This window comes from Rattus norvegicus, unplaced genomic scaffold (assembly GCF_021556685.1).
Source record: "Rattus norvegicus strain SHRSP/BbbUtx unplaced genomic scaffold, alternate assembly SHRSP_T2T haplotype2-0000026, whole genome shotgun sequence".
NCBI classification, from domain to species: Eukaryota; Metazoa; Chordata; class Mammalia; order Rodentia; family Muridae; genus Rattus; species Rattus norvegicus.
In genome coordinates, this window is record NW_028238785.1 from 127,008 (window position 1) to 139,484 (window position 12,477).

Genomic DNA, 12,477 nt, shown 5'->3' on the forward strand with positions numbered 1-12,477 from the left:
TAATAACCTTCTGCTGACTTCAATCAGTACTGTTCTCTCTAGAGCCTTCTGAAGATGCCTAGACAATCCTGGGATGAGGAACAGTCTTTTATGGAACTGAAAACTGAGTCCTAATGACCCTGGCACACTGATGTGTAAACAGCACAAGAGATAGAACCAGAGCTGAAGACCGTCCAATCCAGAACAAAGAAAGTCAGAAATGGCCATTCCATAAGTGATAGCCTTTCTGACCAGGACTTACCTAGAGAAGGTAATCTCCTTCTTCAGCTTATGGTTGTTCTCATGGACCTCAGTGTTCTCCATCTCTAAGTTGTGCAGAATTGACATGACCACCTCCTCCATTCTCTCCAGGTCTTCATAATATGGGTTTGGCCTGAAGTGTGGCCTGGCCCCAAATAATAGAATACAATGAACATCGGCATTTAGGAATATATGAACTCAGGGTGGGTCCTATATTACTCCAGGCTGCTGCCTGGACTTCCAGCACTCAGTCCCCTGCCTAGCAAGTACAGAGACTCACCATAAACTCACTGCAATTACAATCTTGCAAAGCCACCAGCTGTCAAGGGCTTTGCAAATGCACACTGGGAACTCACTCTCCCTGACTTTATCCCTGAATTCTTCATTCAGACCACAAGTTCTGCTTTTAAATAAATGGAAGCAGATGAGTCCAGTTTCAATCTCACTCCTCAGGAAGGGTCAGGTTCTGAATCTCCACTATATGGGAGGTGAGGTTTAGCACAGGGTGGTTAGGGAGGCACAGCTTTCTAGAATCCAAAACCTTAACAGGATAAGAAAAAGGTGACCTTGCAGACCCAGGAATGAAACAAGAGCATTTGGAGCAATTCATACCTCTTCTTCATGGATCTCTCTGTCAGAAAACTCAGGCGATCTCTCAGTTCATTTCTCTCCTCGGTAATGAGCTGCAGCTCTTTAATCAGCCTCTCCTTTTCCTTCATGGCCTGATTCTTGCTTAGGTCAGTGCCAGGGGATGATGTTTCTCTCCCAAGGTCTGTAGGTAGAAGAACACAAGTGAACCTGCATGGGGAGAATGCATAGAGTGTTCATAGACCTCAGTGAGGCCTAAACAGGAGAACAAGCCAGGAACCCAGTGTCACTGCTAGGCGATTGGTCTATGCTTAAGAGACCTCCTCAGGGGATCTCAGTTCTTCCACTACTCTATAGAGACCAAGAGACGGAAGCAGCCAGGTGTTCCCTATTCCGGACATCATGTGCTTACATGTACCACGGAGATGGCTTCTCCAGGATTATTATCAGCTGAACAGGGTACAGCTTGGTTTCAGGACCCTCACCCCTGTGGCTTCAGAACTCAGATGATAAATTCACCATCCACAAAACTTGAGTGATTGGAGACACTCAGATGTCCTACCGTGATACTCTAAGGCAACAACTTTGGATTTAAAACGCATTTCCAGGGAGGATATGTTCAACAGACTCATCAGTGTCCCTATGTGAAATACCAAATGCCCCAGAAGTGCGAATAGGTTACAGGCTGAACCTTGGTCTACACGTTCCAAATAGTTTTGGTATTGTAGAAAAATTTTTGTAACATACAACCTCTAATACATAAAGCAAACGATGACCCTGCCAGTTAGAAGAAATCAGAGGAGGTCTAAGAACATAAGGTTATTGCCTGGAGCACAATCTCTCCCTGTTACTACTGTCAGATACCCACTGTATTTAAAGAAGCAATGATAGTGAAGTACATTGCTGCCCTGTCTAAACTCAGAAAAGGTGGACCCTCCATGACTCCTGATGGTGTTATTATATCAATGTAAGAGAACAAATGAACTGAAAAGTAAAGACCAGAAGTTCACAGTATAATAGCATAGGCCTTACCATATCCTCCCAGTGGGGATGGGGAAACTAAATTTCTGAAATCCTTGACTTTAAGGAATTGTGATATTCGTGGAAATTCAATTCCTTTTCAGATGCTCCAGTTGCTGTGGCCCATTGCTAGAAAGGTCAGCTTAAGCCTGCAGCCCCCCTGACAGGAAGCTCAAAATACACTGCCCAGAACTTACTCCACATTCCCCAGAAGTGCTGTCTTTCTCCATCATTACTTTGAGACGAAAGGCCAGACTCCTTCACTCTAGTCTCTCCAGAATCGACGTTCCCCCTCCCAAAATGCTTGCGAAGACAGGAAAACATGTCTTAGCTTGTAACCACCAGACTCAGACTGAGAGAAACTAGGGCACTGGTTGTCACTACAACACTGGTGACATCACAGAGGATGCCAGAACTCTCTAGGAGACAATAGAATGTCCAAGAAGGGACAGCAGATGTCATGGGGAGCAGACTTTGCCTCCTGCTAATGTTCTCCCTGTACTGAGCATAAGCAGAGGTGCCCTTTCCAGGAGACTTTCCTGGGGCAGAGCCACTGAGCATCTCCTGCTTCCAAAGCCAAATTTTCCTCAAGGCTTGATTATAAAAACCCTTAGTAATTCCTATGCATCTAAATGAATGTTTCCTTTCAAATCTTTCCCAAAAAATGTCTCACTAACTCAAATTGTCCACATTCACCAATGTTAGCCATTAAAACTTCCTGAGATTTCACACCAGCTTGAATATGCAGTCAAAAGTTCTCCTGTCTCATTATGTACAGGTGCTTTATATCACATCAAGAAATAGTCTGCATGGTAGGTTACAACATGCGTGTGTGTTAGGGGAACACTCATGAAGTCATGTGCTTAGCAATCGACAATTGCCAGAAAATTCCTTAGGAGAAAGAGTTGAAGTCTTTAAGGTGCTAGGAAAAGTGTGGAGACCAGTTGGCAGAGGAAAGTGCAATATTAGAGCCACCTGTGAAGGGAACCTCATGCTGGTGGTGGGGTTCTCTTTCTGCACCAATGTCGCCAAAGAGCACTGCTCACAGGACTGAGTAAGATATACCATGAGCTTCTATCAGAAAAATAAAATAGTCAAGAGATATAGGGGGTGCAGAGAAACGTCTAAAATGAGGCTATAAACATCATCAAGTGGATAGAGCAAGGTCCCAGCACCTGTACACTGGGAAATGGCCACCCCACCAAACACAAAACCATCTATCATAGTAAATAATGAATACTTTATAGAATGCACACATTAACACTGATAGATCACTTCCGTAGTTTAAATTTTAAATTTAAATTCATATAGCAACCTATATAGCAAAAAATAAGAAAGAAAGAGAAGAGAAAAAGTCAAAACAAAAAGCTCAAGCTTCTCATATGAAGATTGCAGGAAGTGTTATATGGGAGTCAGTTCTGATTAGGCCATTTTAGATAGAACAGTGCATAGTGACCCTTAATGTGATGGGCCCTATATAAAGCTTTTTGCAATATTGGAATTTTAACAAACCTCATCCAGTATGTACGGAAGAGGCAAAGATGTGATCACCATGTCCTTACTCTGTATCAGGTTATTTTTCTGCATCCTTGATTGTCAGGCATAGAACAGCAACAATCTGAAATAGCTGGTAGACATGGAAAAACATGGCTAAAACTATAGTTGTGGGTTACACACCTCAACTGTGAAAGGCTAATGCTGTGTGCAGAGTCCTTGGAGGCCACTCTTTTAAGCCTAATTATTTCAAACTGAAAGGAGGTTTATCTGAGCTCAAGGTGATCCTGGCCAGCCAGGTAGAGGGCAACATGTGATACTTGAGACCCTATTTTAAACCAGCACAGAAATCCACACTTCATTCAAAGCATCATCTACGAATTCTCGATTATTTACCATTCTCTCCCTACCAGTCGTTCTGTTTGGAATGGTAGAAAACAACTGGAACTGATCTTTCTATTTTAAGGACCTTGATCTCTCTTTTTTTAGGTCCACATTAAGAGTGCATACAAATGGACATCACCATCTGAACATCTTAGTATTATCTACTCTGTATATATAGCATAATACTGTGCCTATGACAGTCTTAAGCTTCCTTGAGTGTAGTTGCCCCATTAAGAAGTGTGAAGTTCTGAGTTCAAACCCCAGTGATGCTTTAAAGGGACTAGAAGAAAGCCATCAGAGATACTCCACTTCTTTGTCCTTAGATTAAATCAAGTTGACACAATGTGAACCTGGTGGGCTATTTAACCATGCATCTTTCTCCCAACCCCACTTCCACGAGTTCAGTCCATGGCAGAATTCATCCCCCACCATCCTAGATATTTCTTTGTATATTTCTACAAGAGCCAGGTTTCCTTTTTTAATAGAATTAGTTGTAGTCAATCAACTGCTGCCCTATGTGAGAAATGATTAGTATCTATTGCAACTTACCACACTGTATTTGTGTATACAAGTACATTATTGGAAATCCAGCATTACTGAGGGATTGGAAACCAGTGCTGTGGCCTTGCCTTTCTGTGCCTAGTCCTGGCTCACAGGCAGCAGGGGGCAGACCTTGAGTTCCTCTTCAGGGACAGAGTGATGTTGAATGGGCACTGAGCAGGCAGAGAAACACAGCTGAGGCAGCTCCTTTCAGTTATTAAACACATCATCTCCTTCCGATCTTAAGGGCTGTTGCTGAGGTCTTGCCCCCATACCTACCTTAATAGCAGTGAATTTGTTACACAGCAGCCAGCTCTTTCCTATTGCTCTGTAATACGCGTCCACATCATGGTTGCCAAGAAAAACACTAACAAAGAACAAAAAACTCTGACGTTGAACTGTGTGGTGCTGGTCACATACCCTGTTATGTTCTGTATGTTATGAGGTTTGTTAATCTTAACAAGTTCCCCAAGTGTATTCTTCACATAGGACCCAATAGATTCAAGGAAAATAGGAACAATTATGTGTAAAATGGCCTGAGTCAGGGCCCATAGACCGAAGCATTTCCAGCACTTGTGCATGAGCCCATGTGGATTTTGCAATGAGCGGGGCCTAGCAATGTCAGGTACACAGTTGTGAGCTGTTGCTCTGGTTGAACTGTATTGGTGTGTGCATTAATAAACTACACCTATTTAAATGAATTCAGTGTCCTGTGGTTTGAGTCCAGACCCCTTGACACCAGATCTTCCCTTCTGCAGCACTTGGGAAAAAGGCTAAGTTTAGGAAAGGTGACGTCTTGTCATAAGTTATGTGACAAGAGGGATGGTGAATGATCCCTTGAGATAAGAATCAAGGTTTCCTCTGTGGTATTTAGGTCTATACTGGCCCTGTGCAACAGCTTCAAGAACCCATTTCTGATTTTCCTGGGATTCCCGTGATGATGCACTCAGACATGATTGGAAACAACCAAAACGGTGGTCAGACTTGATTTATAAAATGTAGGTAACATTGCAAACTTATGTTGTAGGATATTTGATCATATTGTCGTCCCCAATATTGTGTTATTTACTTAGAAAAATACCTTCTGGCTGTGTAGTTCAGTACTAGCACCAATATTTAACCCTAGAGCTATTTTTGTTTGTTTCTTTGTTTGTTTTTTGTTTTTGTTTTTGGATGAACAAGTACTTTCCTATTTTGTGGCCCAGCCCTAGCTCTTACTTCTTTGCACAGTCATAGAGAGACCTCAAACATATACTCAGACAAAGCCAGGGGAGTGTATAAAAGGGCCTAAGGCAATACCACATAATGACATTGAAAGTGGGCTCTCTTCTTGATCCACGCCTCCAGCTCTCCTGACATCTACATGAATTATAACTCCCAATGCAGTGTAAAGGATGTCTGCGCTATTGCTGAAGGAATCATGAGAATAACAACTCTAAACATTCCACCATGGATAGAAATTGTGGAAAGAGATAACTGGCAGCCAATGAGAGGGCTCTACAGTTAAAGGGGCTTGCTGTCAAGTCTGATGAGCTTGACTTAATCCCCAGGACCCACGTGGTAAAAAGGAGAGAACCAAGGGCCAAGCTGTCCTCTGGCTTCCACTCATGTGCTTACATGTATGTGAGTATATATGTATATGTCTGTATGTACGTGTGGATATGAATGTGTGTATGCATGTATGTGTATACGTGTATATGTATATGTGTGTATATGTCTGTCTATATGTGTGTATAGGTGTATTTGTATGTGTGTATATGTATTGTATGTGTGTGTATGTGTGTATGTATATGTGTATGTGTGTATGCATGTATGTGTGTGTATGTGTGTGTGTGTGTATGCATGTAGGTGTGTATATATGTGTGTGTGAGCATGAATGTGTATAGTCATGTATATGCATGTGTTTTCATGTACATGTATTCATGTATATGTACGAATGTATGTGTGTATATATATGTATGGACACACAAACACACACAATGTTAAAACATAAAAAGCTCCTTGGAGTATTCACCGTGCCTGGATAAGTGGTGACCATGTGGGGGAAACACATGTCCATGTAAGCACACCTGTTCACATGTGCTGAGCAATGCCCAGCCTGGTCTTGAGCTCACTACCTGCCCAACGATGAGTTTCTGCCCACCTGGTCTTCTCAGAGCCAGGCGACAATTGTTCCTGCCATTCCAGTTCTGTTCCAGTTTCTCATGCCACAAACCTTCTAGCTTGAATCGCACCTACTGACGCAGGAACCTAACAGCCTCCAACCCAGTGAAGTAAGTAAACTTCTTCCTGATATCCTCAGGCTTGGTGTCCCCATGAGTCACAGGGAGGAAGGATGGCATGCACCAAGGAGAAGGGCCATGGGCATGGAAGACAGGAAACATAAGTCAGTCATCACTGACACCAGCACAGTGTGTGCTTCAGAGCTGGCTCTGCTCACTCTTGTCCCAGTGGCAGGACTTAAGAGTGGTGCATACCTGTCACCCAGCACTCAGAGACATCTGAGGCATGAGAACCAGGAGTTCATGGCCATCTTAACTAATGGTGAGATCAAAGCCAGCCTGGGCTGCATGAGACTCAGTCTCAAAGCAGGCAAGGAGGAACTTGCTATATTTGAGCAAGGAAGCTGGAATCCTCCTGGGTTCAAAACATTCACTGCAATACAGAAAGATGCTAGGGCTAGTGTGGCAGAAAGTAGGAGACAGAGAAGCCAGGTTAACCCTCCCTAATCTTCTCATGCTGTGTGAGCTATGAGTAGATGGTGCCCTATACACTGTGGACAGGATGGTCTCTCAGACGGTTCAGAAAGCCATGGAGGACTCCAGCAATTCTCCACTTGGGTGTCACTTGAGTCTTATATGTGTGTGTTTACAAGCCAAAAAATAAGATCCATAGGTGACTGTGTGAATTCAACATGGCACAGCCATGTGCTGGAATATTATTCAGCCTTACATAGGATTCAGATTCTGACCCTTGAACAGGAATGAGAATGGTAGCCATTCTCCTAAGTCAGACCTCCAGGCAGTGCAAAGACAAACTAACACTGTATGACACCACTGAGGGCTGCAGTGTCACCAATTATATAAAGACAGAAAGCAGGAAGGTCTACAGAGCTCCAGGGGTGACATGGAGTGGGGAGGTTGGATGGTAGGTGTGTAAGTGGGACTGAGGCTCAGAGGAGTCAGACATGGCTGCAGAATATGCATGTGGCTCCTCCCATACCTGTGGGTGCTGCTTCCTCAGAAAAGCAAATACAGCAAAAGAAAGGACCAGAGGGGACAGGCTCTGACCACTTGTAGACACACACAAATGACGTGACAGAATGTGCACACTGATGCCTTGCTGCAGGAGCAGTTGAACATCCAGAAGGGTTGAAAGAGGCTGGAAGGGCTGAGCATGGCACTGAGTTCAAGGACATAGCTTTAGGTCCTGGGGAACCTACGGTGCCCAGGCCCCATCCTGCTGATACTGAGGGACACAGCTGACATTCAGGGTGATGGCTGGGCTAGGCTGGGGAATAGGTGTCCACTCTCACCTGCTCCAGCTTGAAGATGTGCTGGGTGAAGTAGGACTGCAACTGCTTGTTCGTGTAGTTGATGCAAATCTGCTCAAAGCTGTTCTGTTCAATGTCCTCAAATCTGAATATGGCCAAGACACCAATGGGCAAGCACTGGGAGACGAGCTGTGGTTATAGCCGGGATCTCCTGGGAAGAACAGCCGTCCTGAGAGGAGTTGCAGAAGAGGGGGTGTGTTTTCCTGACCTGTTTGGTACCCAGTGTTTTTTGCCAAGGGTTCCTTTATTACTTCTTGATGGAACCAGGCCTGCACATATCCAGTAAGCATTGGGGTGGAACCTGGGCTTGGTGCCCACATGCTGGCATTGCTGAGGGTGAAGCCTAGCCTATCACACTCCCAGACACCGAGTGCAGATGCCTGGCTTCCTATAGAATGGCGGTTCTTACCCTTCCTAACACTGTGACTCTTTATTTCAGTTCCTCATGTCGTTGTCATCCCAACATAAACTTATTGGAGAGCTACTTCATAAGTGTAACTTTGTTACTGTGAGGAACTGTAGCGTAAATGTCTGGTGTGCAGGAGCGCTGATGTAGAACCCACAGATTGAGAGCAGCTGCTGTAGAGGATCAGAGTCCTCTGCCAGCCCTGGTGTTTGCAGAGATCCCCTGGGTTCCTGGACTCCATGGCTTTCCCAAGGACAGGGTTTATTCTTGGCCGTCTCAGGGCCCGGGCCCTCACAGAAACAGCCTCTCCCATGTCCTTCCTGTTGAGGAGAGTGTGGTTGGTCCTCAGCACAGACCAGTCAAACAGGGTGCTGTATAGACACTTGGCCAGGGGTCTCCTGCAGTTATGGCCTCTGGACAGAGGGGTTTCTTACCTGGGGTGGGGCAACCATGCCAGGTACAGGCAGTGATGCTCAGAGTCAAGACCTCGTTTTGTCTTATTTTCATAGACAAAGTTGCCCAGGCTGGCCTCGAACTTGCCGTGTAGCCAAGGATAATTAAACAACTGATCCTACTGCCTCTACCCCCCATGGCCTGGCATTGCAGATGAGTGTCACCAGAGCTGGCTTGTCACAGCTGCTATACAGCTCTAAGTCAGGGGCCTCATGTGCAGGTGTGTTATGACTGTGCCATCCCCACCCTGCAACCAGGGTTTTCACCTTTCTCCTGCTGAAGTCTGCTTAATCCTACCCTGGCCCCAGGACACAGCAGCTGTGGGAGAATCAAAGCCTGGGGCTTCAGCACAGCATGGGTACACAGCATTGCATGCAGCCTACACGGCTGTGAAAAAGCCAAGGAAGTGCTTCTCAGCACACCCCCTGTAGGAGTGTCTAGCCCATCCTTCTCTCCATGGACGCAGACATCTGCTTCCAACTGCCCGACATGTCCCTCTGGTTTTGACTTTCCTGGATGCCATGTCAATGCCACCACACAGAGTGCTGCCTCTACTGGGGACACTAACACAACCTCTCTGGGGGACATCTGAGCCAAGCAGGGATTGGGTGCACTGCAGAGAGGTCAAGTCATGTCGTGAAGTACCTTGTCCCACAAAGGCTCACTGTTCAGGGAGTTGACTGGAAAAGTAAGCTTATGCCCCTGGGCAGGGTCCCCATAGGGAATGTCCCACACCCTGCCATCAGGTCTATTCCTGATGCCATGCAAATTCAATTTGCAAGACCCAATGCTCTGGAAATGTCAAGAGCTAACGGAAATGTACCAGGAAGTGCACACCATAGCAAAGGGAGAGGATGGCACAGAGACCTATGCTATGGGTTAAGGGGCACGAAAAGGCCACCTCGAGCACAGGGGTCAGTCACCTCTTTCACAAACAAGGCAAAGGTCAATGCTCTCAGCTCTGGGAGCCTAAAGGGCTCTGTGGCTCCTAAGCCCTGCAGCTGCAGCCAGAAGCAGCACTGAACAGGATGTAAATGCTGAGTATGGCGATGTCAATAAAACTTTATTTACAAAACCAAATTGGTGGTGGTGCTGGTGGTGGTGGTGATGGTGGTGGTGGTGGTGCTGGTGGTGGTGGTTGCGGACTGGTTCATTTCAAAGCATGCTGGAGTGGCATGGCCACTGAGCATCAGGAAACACAGAAAGGAATGCGACCGGACGCAGGGCTCCCAACACCCTAGACGTCGACCTATGGCACTGGAACAGGGTCCCTGAAGGTAAGTCTGGACAGTCAGATAAGTTAAGTACATTTTATTACAAGGAAATGGGACAAGATAAATCTCTTCATCTCGCTATGCTTAAGCATCTTTAAGAGTGCAGGGAATTCATGTCTATCAGTCTGGTTTAGAAAAGTGTTTAGAGACAGCAAGAGTAAACTCCATGGTTCCCTGAGGAGGGTTCCAGGGATTCTGATATCTGGGTCAAAGTGAAAGTTAAGGTGAAAAAGGCTGTCAGGCAGGGCAAAAAGATTCCAATTTCTGGTCTCTTTGGGCTGTAACTTTTACTGTGTTCAAGGCCATGAATGCAGACAGGGTAATAATTAATACAGAACAAGAAGCTAGAGCTTCATTAAGACAAAACGAAAGTAAAAGTTTTGCCCTCTGCACCACTGCCTGAAGCAGGTTTTTCTAAGTCGTTTCCTGAGGATGGCATGTTGACCATTAGATTCACACGATGATGATGACAAATTCACCTGCTTTTTCTTTTCCTATAATTAGGCCAGCATCGATTCAAGATGTGGCCCAACCGACTTATTATAAAGGATGATACTGGTTGGTTGAAAAAGGTAGTAGCTTTCTATGAACCATGTATTAAGTTTTTATGTATATTAAAATTAACATTGGAAAGAACAATGGTAGGAGAGGAAGCTGGAGGACAACTGCTGCAAATGCTTGCTTTTGAAAATGCTAATGAAGAGTACAGGAGAGCATTATTACCTATAAAGGAGGCTGGGGATATTAATGCTTATATGAAGGCATGCAAGTGTATCTTTTCTGAAAATGGAAAGATGCATATTTGGCATGTATTGATCCAGATAGATTTATTAAATTATATGTTTAAATACTCTTGAATATCCTACAGGCACTTTCGCTCAGGATGAGTTGCCTTTAGAATGGGTTTATATTAAATAAAACTTTAACCAAACATTAACAAATTATGAGGAACAAATTTCTTTAATTATTCAGCAAGGCATACAAAGACCTGTTACTCTGTGGGGATATGATTGTGCTGCTATTGTTTTCCCATTAAGCAAAGATAAAGTGGAGTATTTAATGCAGATGTCTGAGGTTTTTCAATTAGCCATGATTTCTTACACTGGAAATATTGAATTTCATCCTCCCCATAGTAAATTGTGGGATTGCTTTAAAAAACAAAAAAAAAATTTGATAAATACACTAATTTCGGTTGATCCATTACCATCAGCCTTTACTGTGTTTACAGATGGCTCTAACACCAAGATGGCTTATTGGACCAAAGATTAATTTGGGGGACAAGAATCTTCTTTTGGGTCAGTACAACAAAATGAATTATTAGCGGTAATTAATGTATTGCAGGATTTTACTCATGATGTAAAAATATTATACCTGAGTCCGCTTATGTTGTAGGAGTAGTACAGAATATTGAGACTGCTGTTGTTTCTACATCTAAGCCTATATTAAATGTTATTCTCACATATTAAAGGCCTATTGTTATTATGAAACTCTAGAATATTCATTACACATACTAGATCACATTCAAAATTTCCAGAATCTTTAACACTTGGCAATCATATGGTAGATCAATTAGTGGCATTTGCTACCCCGGAAGAACACAGTCATAATCATGCCAATACAGGATATTTACATATTAAATATAAGCTTCCCTATTCTCAAGCCAAACAAATTATTGCTAATTGTCCTATGTGTCTGTCTTCACGTATAAAATGTGTTCCATCTCAAATTAATCCCAGAAGGATGCAGCTTAATACATCGTGTCAGATCGATATAACTCATATTTCTGAGTTTGGTCGCCTTTCACATATAGAAGTAAGCATAGATAATTTTTCAAAATTTGTGTGGGCTACACCATTGCCAGGAGTACGCACTGCTCATGTTATACAGCATCTATTGGAAACTTCTGCTGTTATGGGACAGCCTTCTAAAATTAAAATTGATAATGGACCAACATATATTTCTTATCAATATAAACAATTTTGTCAACGATATCATATTGTACATATTACTGGTACAGAACACAATACACAAGGACAAGCTTTTGTTGAAAGAATTCACCATACCCTGAAATGACAAATTATAAAATTAAAAAGGGGGAAAAGAGATGGCCTTATGCAACCTGAATGGAGTTTGCAGACCAGTCCCAGAGTTATATGGCACAAGCATTATACATTAGTAATTTTCTTAATTTACCACAAGGTGAAGTTATATCAAGAGCAGATAGACACTTTGTTGAACTTCCCCCCAGAAGGCATGGAACAGACAGTATGGATAAAAATTGCCCGGGATGCTGAATGGCAGGAAGGGACATCATTGTATATAGGGGAAAGGGTTTTGTCTCATTACAGGATGGGAGACTATTCTGGTTACCCGGGAGATGGATCCAAGCACAGAATAATAAGAACTGCTCCCTACCCTCAAAGGAATCCAGTTAAACCAGCTACATTTTCTCCTGATGGATGTTCTCAGGAGATGAGGAGGTGTCCTCCATTACTGAGGCCCTGGCTTCTCTTAGTGTCCACAAA

The 12,477-nt window shown here is 43.8% G+C and overlaps 2 protein-coding genes across 10 annotated transcripts in view; one reads left to right on the top strand and one right to left on the bottom strand.

Annotated features, from left to right (window-relative positions):
- Nucleotides 1-12,477, bottom strand: part of LOC147997877 (disks large homolog 5-like) — a 42,619-nt gene that overhangs the window by 1,769 nt on the left and 28,373 nt on the right. The window contains exons 3-5 of one of the 2 annotated variants that reach the window (XM_087601465.1): nt 7,802-7,970; nt 853-1,012; nt 242-385 (exon numbers count right to left, since the gene is read on the bottom strand). In XM_087601465.1, coding sequence (XP_087457591.1) covers nt 242-385; nt 853-959 — 251 coding nt within the window. In that variant the 5' untranslated portion in view covers nt 960-1,012; nt 7,802-7,970. The remainder of the gene's footprint in view (nt 1-241; nt 386-852; nt 1,013-7,801; nt 7,971-12,477) is intronic. The other variant, XM_087601464.1, reaches the window with a different exon arrangement.
- Nucleotides 9,759-12,477, top strand: part of LOC147997878 (disks large homolog 5-like) — a 91,444-nt gene continuing 88,725 nt past the window's right edge. For 3 of the 8 annotated variants that reach the window (XR_015647494.1, XM_087601455.1, XM_087601457.1), the window contains exon 1: nt 9,821-9,955. The gene's annotated coding sequence lies outside the window, so the exon portion shown is untranslated. Of the gene's footprint in view, nt 9,956-12,477 lie in introns of all 8 variants that reach the window. The other 5 variants (XM_087601458.1, XM_087601459.1, XM_087601456.1 and 2 more) reach the window with 4 other exon arrangements.